This window comes from Oncorhynchus kisutch, linkage group LG20, assembly GCF_002021735.2.
Source record: "Oncorhynchus kisutch isolate 150728-3 linkage group LG20, Okis_V2, whole genome shotgun sequence".
Lineage (NCBI taxonomy): Eukaryota > Metazoa > Chordata > Actinopteri > Salmoniformes > Salmonidae > Oncorhynchus > Oncorhynchus kisutch.
This window is the reverse complement of record NC_034193.2, coordinates 24,244,627-24,264,087: the sequence shown is the minus strand read 5'-3', so window position 1 is coordinate 24,264,087 and position 19,461 is coordinate 24,244,627. Positions and strand designations below refer to the sequence as shown.

Genomic DNA, 19,461 nt, shown 5'->3' with positions numbered 1-19,461 from the left:
CCGAGCCAAGGAAGAATGATCACATTTAACCGCTCAGCGTCACTCCCAATAGGTACTAGTATTCGCCTGTAGTCTTTGCCAGTAGTGATACACGTTTGATCCATATTTTATTACGGTTTTTCTTAGCCTTTTGTTGGAGGATGAATAACCTTGTCAGAATATATTTTTTCTAGGTAGAGAACCCGTTCTTGGTCGTGATGTGGGTACATCGTTAATTAAAGGGGTCCCCCGCGGCTCTCTGTAATTGTCACCTGCAGTTGGTCCACCAATTTGTATATTTATTTATTTTATTCAACGGTGTTGCTCCATGCAAATCCCGGGGACTATGTGAGCATCATGCTGGCGGTGCGATGCCTGGTGTTCGCTGCAGTGAGTGCGCGGTTTGCGGTGACAGGTAAGAGACTGGGGGGGGTTAAAGCCGCGCTTTCTTCCCGCAAATGTAACCCTTAACGCTATACGTAGACCTATAACTTTCCCTTCATTATTAACGGGTTATTTTGAGATTTTCCAAGCTATTTAAGTCCCATTTTGCAGACTCCCTGTCTTGAGAACTACGTGGTAAGATTAGCTGTATTAACAATTTCCCTCGTAACGCGCGCCTGCCGCCTTCGAGATGGGGATGGATTCGGAGCTGTGCTCCAAGGTTCTGTAGTGGCAGCCTACGCAGTAAATCGCGTCCATGGGAGACTGCAGCAGACATCCACAACACCACCATCACAATAGTCAATCCCGGCGATAACAGTGTGCCAATCGCTGGTTGTCGCCCGCTGTCAGTGCAGACATTTCATCATTCACGATAACAAAAGTCCTATTGATTGATCACCCTGCTTCTCTTCCCCTTAACCGCTCGGATGAAGGCTGGAGCAGCTCGGTAAGCAATAGAGGAGACGGAGAGACGTGGGAATGGCAGCCTTCGGAGGAGCAGGGGGACCGGGGACCTGCTGTGGAAGAAGTCACTCAGCCTAAGCGGCTCCTGCAACAGATCGACTCGGAGGGAGAGTTGGTTCACCTCCATCTGGACACTCGAGTCAAGAACCACACCGAGGGAGCACAGGTGAGTCCTATATTTTGTCTCTAGGTGACACACAAGAGAACACAATTTTCCTAGTCATTATCAATATTTGCACAGACCGGTAGGCTACAGAACTAGCAATGTCAAGCTACTTCCATTCAGGCCTAATGGACATTGCTGAAAGGTGGTCACTGTCAGATCCAACTTTTTGGGTGCTTAAATATCCCATTCATCTTCTGTATCCCTGTTTTGACTGCACATGAACAAGAACTATATTGGACATAGATGTGAGTGTTCCTGCCCTCTCTCCACCAAATCTCACTAATGTAGCTGAAGGGAAACTCTTCCTCAAATTCATAGAAAACGCTATCTCTATTATCTCTATTGCCTCACCACCTATAAAATCCTAAATTAACCCCTTAGGTACAGCTTTATGACCTAGCTTTACGACTTATTCCTATAGACACTTGGGGCATGTCCAAAATTGTCATTTGGATGCATAGGGATGGGCGATTCTCATGAGACCAGTTTTAACCATGGCAATAGCAAATTGAGTTAGTTGATTGTTGCAGATGCATCATTGTTTTCTATCCTTCTGAAGTCTAAGACACCTATTTTATGGCACCAGGTCCTATTTAAGTTTTTTTTAAATACATACTTTTTCAAGCTGAAGTAAGAACTACCCCCCGAAATTAAATAAAGTTGTAATCCCCATGATGCATGATCTAGAGTAGTCCTTAGATGAGCACAAGTTCATTTATTTATTCACTTATTTGCCTTCAGAATGAGGATCTTATTCTCAAACACCCCCTTTACGACACTTCTTGACCTTCTCAAGTGGGTTAAATGCAAGGCAGTTAACCCACTGTTCCTAGGCCGTCATTGAAAATAAGAATTTGTTCTTAACTGACTTGCCTAGTTAAATAAAGGTTTCTTTTCTTTTACCAAAATGACTAAAAAGCTGAAATTGGGAAAATCTACCGGAGCCATTACCTTTCCAACATGGAGGCATGAATGGGCTTTAGTGATGTGGTCAATTGTTTCCTGACTCATAATGACTGTCTCCTATTACTTGCAGATTCAACTAAGGGCCTCTCATTACCGAAACACATTTCTCATTACCACAGATTTTTTGGGTCAATTTCAGTAAGGAGAAACTTCATTTTGGTGATGATAATAAGCTAATTCTAATGTATAATCAATGGGTGTGCTGTGTTGGTAACTTAAATTATCTACTAGGATCATGTCTACATTGTATTAATTTTATTGTTTTTATATTTTTTGGGCGTAACATCAGTAGGGGTTGTCAAGAAATATGGGTGTATAAACCCCATTTAATTTACTTAAAGCCACAATCTGGAGTTTGTGTTTGAGCAAATAGCAACCCTGCCACCTAAAGAAGGATATCCCCCATTTTGACATGTGTACCTGTTTTAGCGCTTACCTATACTGTTGTTTGACCGTTTTTGGTCCATATCCCACATATTTAGAATTTTATTTATTTATTGTACGTTTTTACCCCTTTTTCTCCCCAATATCGTGATATACAATTGATAATTACAGTTTTGTCCTATCGCGGCAACTCCCATACGGGGCCGAAAGTCGAGAGCCATGCGTCCTCCAAAACACGGTCCCGCCAAGCCGCACTGCTTCTTGACACACTACTCGCTTAACCCGGAAGCCAGCCGCATCAATGTGTTGGAGGAAACGCCGTTAAGCTGGCGACCGAAGTCAACGTGTATGCGCCCGGCCCCGCCAAAAGGAGTCGCTAGAGCACGGTGGGACAAGGACATCTCGGCCGGCCAAACCCTCCCCTAACCCGGACGACACTGGGCCATTTGTGCGTCGCCTCATGGGTGTCCAGGTCTGCGAAACAGCCTGGGATCGAACCCGGGTCTGTAGTGACTCTTCTAGCACTGCGAAGAGTTATTAGGAAATATAAAATGTATGCTATAGTAATTTTGGCTTAATCTTTTGTTCTTTATCCAAATATGTGTACATAAAAATAACATGTACAGTGCATTCGGAAACTATTCAGACCCCTTCACTTTTTCCACATGTTGTTACATTACAGCCTTATTCTAAAATGGATTAAATACATTTAAATCCTCATCAATCCAATACCCCATCATGACAAAGTGAAAACAGGTTTTTAGACATTTTTGCAAATGTATTACAAATAAACAAACAAAATACCTTATTTACATAAGTATTTAGACCCTTTGCTATGAGACTCGGAATTGAGCTCAGGTGCATCATGTTTCCATTGATCATCCTTGAGATGTTTCTACAATTTGATTGGAGTCCACATGAATTTACCACAATTGATTGGACATGATTTGGAAAGGCACACACCTGTCTATATAAGGTCCCACAGTTGACAGTGCATGTCAGAGCAAAAACCAAGCCATGACGTCAAAGGAATTGTCCATAGAGCTCCGAGACAGGATTGTGTCGAGGCACAGGTCTGGGGAAGGGTACCAAAAAATGTCGGCAACATTGAAGGTCCCCAAGAACACAGTGGCCTCCATAATTCTTAAATGGAAGAAGTTTGGAACCACCAAGACTCTTCCAAGAGCTGGCCGCCCAGCCAAACTGAGAAATTGGTCTAGGAGGTGACCAAGAACACGATGGTCACTCTGACAGAGCTCCAGAGTTCCTCTGTGGAGATGGGAGAACCTTCCAGAAGAACAGCCATCTCTGCAATCCTCCACCAATTAGGCCTTTTACGGTAGAGTGGCCAGACGGATGCCACTCCTCAGTAAAATGCAGTGATGTAAAGTACTTAAGTAAAAATACTTGAAAGTACTACTTACGGCATTAAAAAAAAAAAATATATTTATATTTTTGACAACTTGTACTTTTACTTAACTACATTCCTAATGAAAATAATGTACTTTTTACTCCATACATTTTCTCTGACACCCAAAAGTACTTGTTACATTTCGAATGCTTAGCAGGACAGGAAAATTGCCTAATTCATACACTTATCAAGAGGACATCCCTGGTCATCTCTACTGCCCCTGATCTGGCAGACTCACTAAACACATGCTTCGTTGGTGAATGATGTCTGAGTGTTGGAGCATGCCCCTAGCTATTAGTAAATAAATAAACAAGAAAATTAAGCCATCTTGTTTGCTTTTTGTAAGGAATTTTAAATTATTTATAATTTTACTTGTATTTTTGATACTTAAGTATATTTTAGCAATTACATTTACTTTTGATACTTAAATATATTTAAACCAAATACTTTTACTCAAATAGTATTTCACTGGGTGACTTTAACTTTTACTTGAGTCATTTTCTATTTAGGTATCTTTAGTTTTACTCAAGGATGACAATTGGGTACTTTTTCCACCACTGGTAAAATGTACATGACAGCCCGCATGGAGTTTTCCAAAAGGCACCTTAAGGACTCTCAGACCCTGAGAAATAAGATTATCTGGTCTGATGAATCCAAAATTGAACTCTTTGGCTTGAATGCCAAGAGTCACATCTCGAGGAAACCTTGCACCATCCCTACAGTGAACCATGGTGGTGGCAGAATCTGGCTGTGTTTCAGCAGCGTGGACAGGGAGACTAGTCAGGATCGAGGGGAAAGATGAATGGAGCAAAGTACAGAGAGGCCATTGATGAAAACCTGTTCCAGATCCCTCAGGAACTCAGACCGGGGTGAAGGTTTATCTTCCAACAGGACAACGACCCTAAGCACACAGCCGAGACAAAGCAGGAGTGGCTTCGGGACAAGTCTCAATGTCCTTGAATGGCCCAGCCAGAGTCCGGACCTGAACCCGATCGAACATCTCTGGAGAGACCTAAAAATAGCTGTGCAGTGGCGCTCCCCATCCAACCTGACAGCTTGAGAGGATCTGCAGAGAAGAATGGGAGAAACTCTCCAAATACAGGTGTGCCAAGCTTGTAGCGTCATACCCAAGAAGTCTTGAGGCTGTAATCGCTGCCAAAGGTGCTTCAACAAAGTACTGAGTGAAGGGTCTGAATACTTATGCAAATGTGATATTTCAGTTTTTTTTTTTTTATACATTTACAAAAATGTTATAATAAGGCTGTAAAGTAACAAAGTGTGGAAAAAGTCAAGGGGTCTGAATAATATAAAGACAAAATACAAGATTCTGAAAATATTGTGTTAATGAGAAATGACAAAATAAACTAATTTAAACAACTGAAAACAATTATATTTTAACTCAGGCCTTTTCATTCAGTGAGCAATGTAAAAAATAATAATTTAGAAATAGTTTCGTTATTTTTCGGGACTTTGAAAACTGTTAGGGTATTGAGAATTTTTGCATTGGTACTGTAGTTGTGGATAAATGCATAATATCTGATCAATATACATAACAATCATTTTGAAATACATAACTGCAGATCCTAATTTTAGTGGTCCAATAGGAATTATGGTGGAAAATGTGTTTCTGTTTTGTCAAGTGCCAGTTTTGTGAGAATCACCCCTGGGAACTGGGTGTCATTTGGGATGCAGAACATTATGCGGAGCTGCAGTGGAGATATAACTATTAAGAGGCTTTATCTTCTGAGCAGTAGAATGTAGGCATTGTTCTGCAGACGTTGAGTATGTACTGAAATGTGATATCGGTTAGGTTATTTACAGTTATGGGGAGAATATATGTTGCTTTAAAGAAGGGAGCTATGTGTGGCTTCCTCTTAAATGCAAAATGGAGCAAATAAGATCTAATCAATGAAAGATGCTAAATGAGATGAAATAATCACATTTTTTGCCGACTTGGTCTTAGACCTCCTTCATTAGTCAATGCCAGGCAGAATAATTCTCTCATCAATGATTAAAATCACATTTGATGTAGAAGAGGGAGACGGAATGGAAAGATATTAGTCTATTAGTGTGTCACAGTGCTGGACCACGACTGATAAGACTCGTATTAATAGTTTAACCTAGCCCGAGATCTGCTTGTGCTGTATAGTTGGCAAGATGGCACAAACAGATCTGGGACCAGGCTATTTGGCTACTATAGTTAATAGCTACTAAAGAAGCCACTCTAAGAGGAGACTTGTCTTGTGTGACATAATGCTAGTCAGGTTAGCCTTTATTGCCACTTTTATGGCCTGGTGTATTTTCAAAGAAGCTAATGTAAGGTCAATGGCTTGATATAGTATTGTCAGGTGTTCCCATCTTGGATGGTTACGTAGTACAAGATGCTTTTAACGTTAATCTACTTTGGTTGGTAGATCTGTATTAGTTGCCATTTGAAAGCTTACAAATGTGGATTGATGTTTCTCACCCCTGGTTTAAACAGAGGCAGGTGGCATGATACTCCTTGCCCTATCGATGCCCCGAAAAGTGCTAATTTCAGAAGTTCTGACCATGAGTCTTCACTGGCCAGGCCTTCACTGTAAATAATAATTTGTTCTTAATTGACTCGCCTGGTCAAATAAAGCTTAAAATGTATATACAGTACCAGTCAAAAGTTTGGTCATACCTACTCATTCAAGGGTTTTTCTTTTCTTTTGACTATTTTCTACATTGTAGAATAATAGTGAAGACATCAAAACTATGAAATAACACATGGAATCATATAGTATCCAAAAGAGTGTAAAACAAATCAAAATATGGGTTATATTTGAGTTTCTTCAAAGTAGCCACCCTCAATCAGCTTCACCTAGAATGCTTTTCCAACTCTTGAAGGAGTTCCCACATATGCTGAGCACTTGTTGGCTGCTTTTCTTTCACTCTGCGATACAACTCATCCCAAACCTTCTCAAGTTGAAGTTGGGTGATTGTGGAGGCCAGGTCATCTGATGCTGCACTCCACCACTCTCCTTGGTCAAATAGCCCTTACACAGCCTGGAGGTGTGTTTTGGGTCATTGTCCTTTTGGAAAACAAATGATAGTTCCACTAAGCGCCAACCAGATGGGATGGCGTATTGCTGCAGAATGCTGTGGTAGCCATGCTGGTTAAGTGTGCCTTAAATTCTAAATAAATCACTGACAGTGTCACCAGCAAAGCACCATCACACCTCCTCCTCCATGCTTCACGGTGGGAACCACACGTGTGGAGATCATATGTTCACCTACTCTGTGTCTCACAAAGATACGGTGGTTGGAACCAATAATCTCAAATGTGGACTCATCAGACCAAAGGACAGATTTCCACCGGTCTAGTGTGCAAAGCTGTCATTGAGGCAAAGGGTGGATACTTTGAAGAATCGCAAATATAAAATATATTTTTGGTTTGTTTAACACTTTTTTGTTTGTTTACTACATGATTCCATGTGTTATTTCATAGTTTTGATGTCTTCAATATTATTCTACAATGTAGAAAATAGTATTAAAATAAAGTTGATGAGTAGGTGTAGCCAAACGTTTGACTGGTACTGTATATAATTGCCCATAATTGTGCCCTGACTGTCCAAAACTAACTAGAGCTGAGCTGACATTGACCCCAACCGCCCCAGCCTGCTTGGTCAAAAGGTCATAGCTGTTGTCACCACCAATCATTAAAGGAAATTAAAATACCTTTTTCCCAGGAGGGAGTTAACTGTCAGTCATTTCAATTCTAGTCAGTTTTGGACATCGATAGCTAGTACCCCTGTCCTCCACACACACTCTTTCCATGGTGCTGATTCATCTGACCCCACCTGATACCCCATGGCAGCCACCCGTGGGCCTCCCTCCCTCTCCCGCCTGTCTGCGCCCCCTATCACCTTTCTACACCTTTACCTGGTCTCTCCCATTACCCGCTCTATCAATACTATCTGCCAATCATTCAGCGAGGCAGGAAGATTCACCGTTTTGAGGCAACCTTGAGTGCCCTCCACCACCGGGCTGCCCAGCGCTCGTGTGTAACCCAGACGACCTTCCTGAAACTCTGCCTTTGCAGTGTTTATGTATGAGGCCCTCTTTTACCTCGGTCAAATTGCTGAGCTACGATCCCCCCCCTTTCCATGTAATCATTTTCAATATTATCTAGTAGGAAAAACTGATCCTAGATCAGCACTCCCTACTCCAAATCGTCCAAATCGCTTTATAATTATACTAAAGTCTGCTTGCCCTAAAGCTGGTACAGTATTTCGGATAACTTATGCCCATTCCCTACAAGTTAATGGCAAATAGGAATGATAATTGAGTAACAGGCTCAATGTAAAAAATAAAAAATAATAATAATAATCTCCTCCTACCGTTTCATTCCTTAGCTAGATAAATAGCAACTGTCTTTTTAACTTTTTACAGAGAAGACCGTTAAGGTCAGATACAGTACAGCAAAACGACTCGCTGGAGTTATTAGACAGAAAGTCTTTGTGTCAGCACCTCTGCAGCCATTAATATTCAGGTAGCAAGGCTCTCGACTAAGTGGACTGTCACAAACTGGGTTGAGATACAAGCCCGTCTTGATTAGGCTGTCTAGGTTTGGCAGTGCCCCACTGCCGCTGTAAATTGAACTTATTTCTAACGCCTCCTATTTCTAACGCTTTCCACCAGGTAGGCACACACACTCTCACCAGCAGCAGCCTCCCGCACAGTAGGTCCTCGCAAGCTACCAGTAGCTCGCAGCCCACCTATGAGTAGCTTGCCAAACAATTCTTAATTAAAGAACATGCTATTTAAGTGTTGCATCGCAAACTGTCATAAATACATCTCACAAGTATCCGACACCGCAAGCTCCCAGCTACTATCTGATCAACGCAACATTGACATTATCCCACCCATAGTAAGCCACTATTTGCTTAAAAACAAAATATCTGCCAGTTCATTTCCAGCAATATTTCCCCGGTGTTTCTGTGTGGTGCGCGCGTTTGTTTATCACTCCGTGTGTAGCCAGCCAGTTGATGTGATAACGGTCTCGTGGGTTGACAGAAATACTTTCCCCAAAATCTTCTCAATTAAATGTTAACTGCAAAAAAGGCTTGTCTGGCAGAAGTATATCATGAATATCATTTGTATCTATTATTAGTTATTTTCAAAGTTTGCCATGAAATGAGCAGCAGCAGTAAAGAACCATCGCTAGACCGGAACATAAGATTGCACGTTCCTCGCTCGCTAGATGCGCAATTAAAGGGCCAGATGTGCAATTGAAGGGGAATTACTCTCAAAATCAACATTTTGTTCGTTTTTCCCCAAAACAAAAACCATAAGGTCTTCTGATGTAATTCAAGCATTGACATATCACTCAGAACATCCAATTTCATTGTTTCTCAATTAACAATTGTAAATAAACCTAAAACCCGAGAAAATATAATTGGGGAATATATAAAACGAAATTTGGGAGAAAAAAAATCACAGATTTTATATGGTCCCACTTAGTTGTTTATTAACTATTTTTTTAACTAGGTATATTGACAGAAAGCATAGTGCACTACTTTCTCTTGTACACTAAGGACCCGGGGAATAATTGCAGGGGAGATGAGAAGAATGTGTCTATCTGAAAGCAAGAAAAAAATGAGTCGGGAGCTACGTGTTTTTTTTTTTTTAAGTAGCTCTCATGCTAGAAAAGGATTGGAGACACCTGGGTAGACAGTGGTATTGATAGGTAAAGCTGTTTTTCTCTCACTACCTGGAACAGGGTTGGGAGTTGGGACATCAATCTTTATCTGACAGTGTTATTGTGGCTTTGATGGTACTCTGTCCTTCTATTCCTTTTTATTTTTTGCTCTCTGTCCATCTTTCTCACTGTGTTGCACTCTTTCTTTCTCTTCCTTTCTTTTGCGCTCTCTCGCTTTCTCTCAACCCTCCACAGAGGTACATTTTTGCCAAAAAATGAGGTACTGAATCATTTGTTTAAGACAATGAATGACTTGTGGCATGACAGATTCTGCATCTTGTCATCTAATGGAATGTGAATGAGTGATGATTATTCAGAAACTATTCACACTGCTTGACATTTTCTACATTTTTAGTTTGTTACAGCCTGGATAAAACATTTATTAAATTGTTTGTTTTTTTGTCACTGGCCTACACATAATGTCAGTGGAATGATGTTTTTCGAAATTTTTACAAATTAATAAAAAATGAAAAGCTGAAATGTCTTCAGTCCAATAAGTATTCATCCACTTTGTTATGGTAATCCTAAATATGTTTGGGAGTAAAACATTTGCTTAACAAGTCACTTAATAAGTTGCTTGGACTCACTGTGTGCAATAATAGTGTTTTAATGTGATTTTTGAATGATTAGCACATCTCGGTACACTACACATACAATTATCTGTAAGGGCCCTCAGTCGACAGTGAATTACAAAGACCAGGAAGGTGTTCCAGTTACTCGCAAAGACTGATAGCTAGTGGTAAGAAATTGCAGACATTGAATATCCCTTTGAGCATGTTGAAGTTATTAACTACACTTTGGATGGTTTATCAATACACCCAGTCACTACAAATATACAGGCGTCTTTTCTAACTCAGTTGCCAGAGAGGAAGGAAACTGCTCAGGGATTTCACCGTGAGACCAATGGTGACTTTAAAACAGTTACAGAGTTTAATGGCTGTGATATGAGAACTGAGGATGGATCAACAACATTGTAGCTACTCCACAATACTATTCCAATTGACAGAGTGAAAAGAAGGAAGCCAGTACAGAATACAAATATTCCAAAACATGCATTCTGTTTGCAACAAGGCGCTAAAGTAATACTGCCAAAAATGTGGCAAAGCAATTCACTTTTTTGTCCTGAATACAAAGTGTTATGTTTGAAGCAAATCCAATACAGCACATTGCTGAGTACCACTCTCAATATTTTCAAGCATGGTGGTGGCTGCATCATGTTGTGTTTATGCTTGTAATCGTTAAAGATTCTGGAGTTTTTTCAGGGGGGGGGAAAAAGCAAAAAGAATGGAGGCAGCCAAAATCCTAGAGGAATACTTAGTTCAATCTGCTTTCCACCAGACACTGGGAGATTAATTCACTGTTCAGCAGGACAGTAACCTGAAACACAAGGACAAATCTACACTGGAGTTGCTTACCAAAAGGACAGTGAATGTTCCTGAATGGCTGAGTTACAATTTTGACTTAAATCTGCTTGAAAATCTATGGCAAGACCTGAAAATGGTTGTCGAGCAATGATCAACCAATTTGACAGAGCTTGAAGAATTTTGAAAAGAGTAATGGGGGAAAATGTTGCACAATCCAGGTGTGGAAAGCACTTAGAGGCTTACCCAGACTCAGCTGTAATCGCTGCCAAAGGTGATTCTAACATGCATTGCCTCACGGGGTTGAATATTTATGTAAACAAGATATGTTAGTGTTTTATTTATTTTTACACGTTAGCATTTTTCTTCCACTTTGACATTAGAGTTTTTTGTGTAGATTCTTGTAAAAAAAAGTACAATTAAATCAATTTGAACCCCACTTTGTAACACAGCAAAATGTGGAAAAAGCCAATGGGTGTGAATACTTTCTGAATGCACTGTACCTTTTAATAACCTTGGCCAGCCTTGCCTCAGTCCTGTCCTTACACCCTAAGTGTACCTGCATTTTCTCCAGTGGTGTAAAGTACTTAAGTAAAAAATACTTTAAAGTATTACTTAAGTTTTTGGAGGCATCTGTACTTTATTATTTATGTTTGCCAACTTTTTTACTTCACTACATTCCTAAATAATGTACTTTTTACTTCACTACATTCCTAAATAATGTACTTTTTTACTTCACTACATTCCTAAATAATGTACTTTTTTACTTCACTACATTCCTAAATAATGTACTTTTTTACTTCACTACATTCCTAAATAATGTACTTTTTTACTTCACTACATTCCTAAATAATGTACTTTTTTACTTCACTACATTCCTAAATAATGTACTTTTTTACTTCACTACATTCCTAAATAATGTACTTTTTTACTTCACTACATTCCTAAATAATGTACTTTTTTACTTCACTACATTCCTAAATAATGTACTTTTTTACTTCACTACATTCCTAAATAATGTACTTTTTTACTTCACTACATTCCTAAATAATGTACTTTTTTACTTCACTACATTCCTAAATAATGTACTTTTTTACTTCACTACATTCCTAAATAATGTACTTTTTTACTCCATTCACTTTCGCTGACACCCAAAAATACTCATTACATTTTGACAAGAAAATGGTCCAATTGACGCACTTATCAAGAGGTCATCCCTACTGTCTCTGATTTGGCGGACTCACTAAACACAAATGCGTTGCCTGTAAATTATGTTGGAGTGTGCCCCTGGCTATCAGTAATAAAACATCAATAAAAAAATGGTGGTGTCTGGTTTGTATATTCGAGCAATTCCATTTACTTTTCATACTTAAGTATATTTAAAACCAAATACTTTTACTCAAGTGTAGTATTTTACTGGATGACTTTTACTTGAGTCATTTTCTATTTAGGTGTCTTTACTTTTACTCAAGTATGACAATTGAGTACTTTTTCCACCACTGATTTTCTCTCCCTATTGTGCTTTTCTCTCTCTCTCTCTCTCTCTCTCTCTCTCTCTCTCTCACTCTCACTCTCACTCTCACCCCACTCTCACTCTCACTCTCACTCTCTCACATACACACTCACACACCTCTAATTTTTCTCCCTCCCTCTCTCTCTCAGCCTGTCCATCTAGCCCAGAGCAGTTTCCTGGTGGAAGCCTTTGGCAAGTCTTTCATCCTGGACTTGGAGCTGAACCAGTGAGTTGACACACTGCTCTGACCATCACTAGCATTCTATACAATACAGGATTGTGTTCAATTCAGCTTTCTATTCAGGACATTTTTCATTCAATTATTAAATAAAAACATTGCCCAATGTCTCCTCTGTGGATTTGGCTGAAAAAAAAAAAAAAGGGATTTACCTCAACCCCGTTACAATCCATCTAGGGTTTCTTCACTAGAATGGAATGTCTAAAACATTGTAGATGGTAACATTTTGAGGCTCATAGACTAAAGCTAAATCACGGCATACACTCTCCTCCTCCTCCTCACCAACACATTGGACACATTATTCTAATGGATTGTGGTCATGTAGCGCTCCTCACTAGCTCTCAAAGCGTCTTCACATGGCGTAGAGATAACTGGGCCCATCCTTCCACCACCCCTTTCTACTCAATGCCTCCATCAAGCCAATTGGATTTGTATAGTGCTTTTAACAAATATGTTTTGTATGCGCTTGTCTCTTGTAATGATTATGCCTGTATGGGAAATGTCATTGCTCTCTCTCTCTCTCTCTCTGTCTCTCTGTCTCTGTCTCTGTCTCTCTGTCTCTCTCGCTCCCTCTCTCATTTTTTCCCCCCAGCAATCTCCTGTCTTCGGATTATGTGGAGCGGCACTTTGACGACGAAGGGAGGCCGTCTCAAAACATGGTAGAACTTGTTTTCGTCCATCCGTCCATCCACTAGGGTGTAGACATGAAGGTTGGCTGATGAGTGTCTAGTATGATCATCAAGCGCACACCTAAAGCATTCAGAGATGACTTAATAATGGCTTATAAGTGTGCTATAACACACCATAGCAAAGATTATGACGCAGGACTAATGATGTGCTGCTCATTGGCATAGACTTTATAAATGCATCACACTGATTGTCATTATAATGCTGTATGACCCTTGAGTAGAAAGTGCAATTATGAAGCATTATGTCACTGTACATTATAAGTGATTATGATTATACTTATAATGCATTACGACTATTGGTATATGGAATTATGAGCCTATACCAGTCTTTATGTGTGTCTATAACTATGCTTATACTGTATTATTACGCCTGTGTGTGTGTGTGTGTGTCAGAGGACGTCTTTGGAGGACTGAGAGGTGTCTTGTTCCTGGAGACATGAATAGCTAGTACTGCGGTGCGGAAGTTTAATGAAATTGGAGAGATGCAATTACGCCGGTCGTTTTGCAAGGTCACTGTCTAACCCCTTTTAAGGTGCCCTAGATGGACTTAACCGAGAAATTATTTGCGGCTAGATAGTGCAACGCCATGTACTTGTTTAGTTCTTATTTGGTCTAATCTTAATTTCTCCGTTTGTCCTGTCGTTTTGTCCTCGAGTGTGATGGTAAATAAAAACAGTTTGAGAAACACTTGAGTAGCTTTCTGCCATCTTGGAATTGGCACTTTCCCCTCCTATTTTGGCCACCTCTCTCCCTTAGTTGAGACTTGGTAGCAGTATTTGATAGGGATGTAACAAAACAGGGCTGTTTTATTCTAGTTTGTCAGTACTAATTAGCATCCTTCATAGGTGTGGCATCTCATTCAACTCCTCCCTTAATGGGGTGTCCCCTCCTCTCTTCTGTTCATGAACAAACAAGCTGTTCTGCAAAGTCAGCAGTGCTGCTGAGTTGCCCTCCATTCAGATATTAGCTACATTTCCACCTCGTTGATCATGCAATGGCATGTGCATCGCAGGCTCTAGAACAAGAAGTTCCAGGCTGTATCACAACCGGCCGTGATTGGGAGTCCCATAGGGCAGCGCACATTTTGCCCAGTGTCGTTAGGGTTTGGCCGAGGTAGTCGGTCATTGTAAATAAGAATTTGTTCTTAACTGACTTGCCTAGTTAAATAATAAATAAAGAAAAACTATTAAATGAGTGAGTGTGCATTTCTACTGAGCGTGTCCTCCGCAGAGTCACCCTCTCCTCAGGGTTCCAGACTGACTTTTTAGTTACATTTTGCGACTATTTGGCTTGGCTGTGCGGGTAAACATTTTAGCTGGTTGTATCGGTGCGAGCTGCACCTTTTACATGGTCACCTCACTCAAACCTTCCATTTTTGGGGCTGCTAAAATCATGATTTGGTCAAACAGTAAAGTGCGTTATCCTCATGATTCCTGTATTTTAAGTGTCTGCCCTGCTGCTGTGCCTGTTTCGGTGGGCCTGCTGATGTGCCTGTTTCGGTGGGCCTGCTGATGTGCCTGTTTCAGTGGACCTGCTGATGTGCCTGTTTCGGTGGGCCTGCTGATGTGCCTGTTTCAGTGGACCTGCTGATGTGCCTGTTTCGGTGGGCCTGCTGATGTGCCTGTTTCGGTGGGCCTGCTGATGTGCATGTTTCGGTGGGCCTGCTGATGTCATTAGCGAGCCACTCTCCTCTCCGCGGAGAAAGAAATGCGTTTTGATTGTAAAACATTTCAAAATGCAATTGCGTTTTACCTACAAACAATTCCATGTTTGTAGGTAAAATATTTATTTCTCAATATTGAGCTCAGTAGCAACTATTTTACAAACAAGATATTTGATATGGCTTTGAGATACAGTTCCATTTTTTATTAGGACATTTACTGATTTGTACATGGCTACTAGCAGTGGGTATTATATTTAGAGTTGGTGATCTAGACGATGTGTGTTGTGTTTTCCTCTTCCTCAAGTGGTGAATTAGCCCCAAATGAATTAGCCTATGATATAAGTGTACGAGAAAATTTGAAATATCATTCTGAAGCCTTATTTTCGACAGTAAAATATAACAACAATGGCCTACTTGTCAAACCAACATTTGTGACAATCACTGGATTAGGTTGCACATCAAAGTATTGAGTCATGTTGAAATATGCATTCCTGCATGTTAGACGAAACAGATTATTTCTTGAATAGCATCTCAGTAGTCCATTATACCTGAATGACTTGAATGATCCCCCCCCTTCATCCTGCCTCTCCTCTGAAAGTGTGTGTGTGCGTATGCGTGGATGTGTCCAGCCTCTCCTCCTCTGGAAGGACACTCAATCCACCTCGTTCACTAATGGCCGCGGCAGAGTGTGAGACAATCTGATTTCCTCCACTTACCCTTGTAATCCTGCCCTTTTTTTTATTTATTTGTTTATTTATCTCAGTCCCGTGCTAAGTGCTCTGACTAAGGCTTCCTTTCTAATTGGTATTGAATGGCCCCAGGGTCTCACCCACTAAAGACACAGGAGAAATTAAGCTAACGCTAAGCTAGAGTTTATTATGGCTAGCTCATGCTAAACCGCTACCAATGATACTTTTAACTAAGCCAAGATGGGACATATGGTCCTTTTTACAGTGGAAACCATAGAAGCACGGTTGGCAGGACAAGGAACAACATGGGCAGAGCCAAGCAAGAGCTAACGTGATCCTATTTGTGCATTTTATCATGTATTTGCTCATTCCTGTCAGTGAATGCCTACTCTCTGAAGTGCGCATGTGCAAGCCAAGAACTCGAACTTCCATTGCGATACCTCTAAACAAAGCCCGTGTTTAAAAACTTTTAAAGGGTCAAATCTGCAAATCTTATTGCTCTCTGTTCATAACTGATTTTAGTTTTGGGAAAAGAAAACTGTATTTAGATCAAAAGTTTCATCTGTGAGAAAATTTGCGGAATGTTGGCTCAGTTCCATCTTGCGCCATCTTCTGCCTGCGCACGCACACACGCAGAACCTCATATCATCACCATATTTGGTGGTGAGTGGAAGCCCCCACTGAATGCTTCAGGTTTTTACTGCTCGCACGCTAAACCGCTACAGGAGAGAAATTAAGCTAAGCTAAGGTTCATTATGGCTAGCTCGCACGCTAAGCCACGACAAGAGATAAATTAAGCTAAGCTACACTAAGGGTCATTATGGCTAGCTCATATAAAATCCTGCCTTCATTCTGGAAAAAGAACTGGACGGGTGCATGTTGCTGGAAAGGGATCGACCATGTTGCTTGTGTGTTTCAGACCAGTGCAGGTTAAGGAAAGAGCAGAGGAGAGGAGGCCGCTGTAGTCTATTGAGACTACAGCGGCCTGTCTGTCTGGTTGGTTGGATACAGTTGGAGTAAAGTTTGACCAAGCGGGAAAAAAACACTAGCCCCGGGTTGTTGCTTGAACGGTCTAAATAGTTATAGTTGGCTTCACTTGAATGCAGCTTTTCTTCTGTTGTTTAGCGTGTGAGACGACAGTGGGCTCAGATGACAGTGGTGCATAACTTATTGGTGTTCATTACACTGTCTGAGTGACACGAACACACACGCACAGACGGACACGGATGTTTTCCTATTCTAATACACACACACACACACCACACACACGCACAGACAGACCGACCGACACTGATGTTTTCCTAGTCTAATACACACACACACACACACACACACACACACACACACACACACACACACACACACACACACACACACACACACACACACACACACACACACACACACATCTGATTCTCAACCACACTGGTCTGGTGATGAAATATAGTCTCTGCTGTCCTTCACGCATCATTAGCCACTGTAGGTGTAGGTTCTCTCCTCTGATTTATAGTAGTTACTGATACAGCTTTGTTGACCAAGCAGCTCATTCAGACCCACTCTTGGGGGGTGTTGCTTCACACTTAATAAGTGGTGTTGATTGCATTTTCGTCGTTGGTTAGCTCACTCTATTTCATCGACTTGTGCCTTTTGTTTCTTTAACTTGGGAGGGCAAAGTAGAATTAATACTGAGTGAATGGTTGTGTGTTTACAGGGAGGGGAACACTGTTACTACCACGGGCGACTGAGGGGGGTACCAGGCTCGTGGGTTGCTCTCTCTACCTGCCATGGATTACGGTGAGTCGAGGCTATACCCACCCTCTGCCCATTCCATGCCTCACTGTTTTGTCTCTATCTGCAAACCCTACCAGAGTTCCCATTTGTTACTACAAATTCTACTAGCCTCACTCTTGCTTTCTCTCTCTCTCTCCAGTGGGATGTTTTCCGATGGGAACTTTTCCTATGGGATCGAGCCTGTTCTCAATACCGGTGGGGAGGTGAGTATGAATAAGGGAAGAGGATGGAGGGGTGGGATACCCTTAGATGAAAAATGGGGAGCTGCCGGTGGATTCGTCTCGGAAGTGGCTCCAGCCCACTGCTCAGTAGAGAGACCGCGTGTTCTTTCTCTCTCTCTCTCTCGCTGCATCGGACTCTTTCAACTCTCTTTCCCTCTCCGTTGTTTACCTCTTTCTCTCTCCCTCTCTCACTCACTGGCAGCACAGACAGCGATACTCCATCTGTGCTGTGCAGTGCCAAAAGTATTGCATTGATACACAGTCCCATGGTGTGTGTGAGAGAGAGAGAGAACTAATTAACTATACTAAGACAGGAATTCAATAAAATGCACCATAGCAATGTTTGTGCAGGTGTCGTCCTTTACAAGCTACTGCCTGCACGCGCACGTCTTATTCTGAAATCTGGAAGCATATAGTAAGTTTGGAAGGGCTCGTGGACTTTTCAACTACCCCCCCCCCCAAAAGAACGTTCTGATTATGTTTGTCCATGGGGGGAAAAAACGAGTTGCTGTGTAAAAGTGAAGGACACAATGTGGGCTTGATGGAATTGACAGCTGAATCTATTTTTCTTTTTATTTGATTTCTTCCCGTGTATCTCCAAGACCATTCGGTGTGGACTCGTTGGCGGTCTTTGAATCTATCGCTTTAACCTCTGTCCCATCTGTCTCCTTCTATTCAGGATGAACTATAACCCCCTGTTTGCCATCCAAGCCAAAGCCATTGTATATATACCCATACAGTATACGGTTCTGGTCCCAGCCATACATTACGAAACCCCACAGAGGACACCATCCTTGATGTCTGTAGACAAATAAGCCATACACTTGGCTCTGACATGATTATACACTGTGTGTGTATAGTTCATCCCAGAGCCATTTAGTTCAAATGTGAGTAGTGGGGGAAAATACGTTCACTCCCAGCCTTGGATGTTAGGGGCAAGCAGCACCAGTATAGGATGATATAATATGTCCACCAACGTGATATTAGGGCTTTTTCCCAGACTCCACAACATTGTGGACCTCTCCTTTTGAGAGATCCGTTTCGGCTGCGAAACAGAGTGAGAGGAGAGAGGAAAAGTGAGTGTGGAAGAAAAGGAGAGAAAAGCGAGGGGTAGGATAGAAGAGGCTGAAGGCTATTCCATTAGGACGACAGGCAATCGAGGTACGGTACACAGCTCCATTACATGGACTGGAACGATAGATCGATGTGGCCTCTCCCTCCTGAATATCAGATGGCCCCCCCCACCCCCTTTTCCCCAGATGGGTCATTTTCATGAAGTATTCAGCTCCTCTGCTCAAGTTAGACTCTCCATGCAGCCATGAAATGCTCGATGATGCCGTCCTGAAAGCCCAGCAATGGATCAATTATGCATTATGGCGCTTTGCTCTCTTTATTACGTATGCGCTATGTGACCGAATGTATGTGGACACCTGCTTGTCGACCGCCTCATTCTGAAATCATGGGCATTAATATGGAGTTGGTCCCCCGTTTGCTGCTATATCAGCCTCCACTCTTCTGGGTAGGCTTTCCACTAGACATTGCTGCGGGGACTTCCATTCAGCCACAAGAGCATTAGTGAGGTCTGATGTTGGGCGATGAGGCCTGGCTCGCAGTCGGCGTTCCAATTCATCCCAAAGGTTTTCGATTGGGGTTGAGGTCAGGGCCAGTCAAGTTCTTCCACACTGATCTCGACAAACCATTTCTGTATGGACCTCGCTTGGTGCACGGGGGCTTTGTCATGCTGAAACAAGAAAGG

The 19,461-nt window shown here is 41.6% G+C and overlaps 1 protein-coding gene across 2 annotated transcripts in view; it reads left to right on the top strand.

Moving 5' to 3' along the window:
• The window catches only part of adam11 (ADAM metallopeptidase domain 11), a 52,174-nt gene continuing 32,713 nt past the window's right edge, over window positions 1-19,461 (top strand). For both annotated transcript variants that reach the window (XM_020454342.2, XM_031799825.1), the window contains exons 1-6: window positions 1-394; window positions 858-1,054; window positions 12,564-12,640; window positions 13,245-13,311; window positions 17,405-17,487; window positions 17,624-17,687. In XM_020454342.2, coding sequence (XP_020309931.1) covers window positions 337-394; window positions 858-1,054; window positions 12,564-12,640; window positions 13,245-13,311; window positions 17,405-17,487; window positions 17,624-17,687 — 546 coding nt within the window. In that variant the 5' untranslated portion in view covers window positions 1-336. The remainder of the gene's footprint in view (window positions 395-857; window positions 1,055-12,563; window positions 12,641-13,244; window positions 13,312-17,404; window positions 17,488-17,623; window positions 17,688-19,461) is intronic.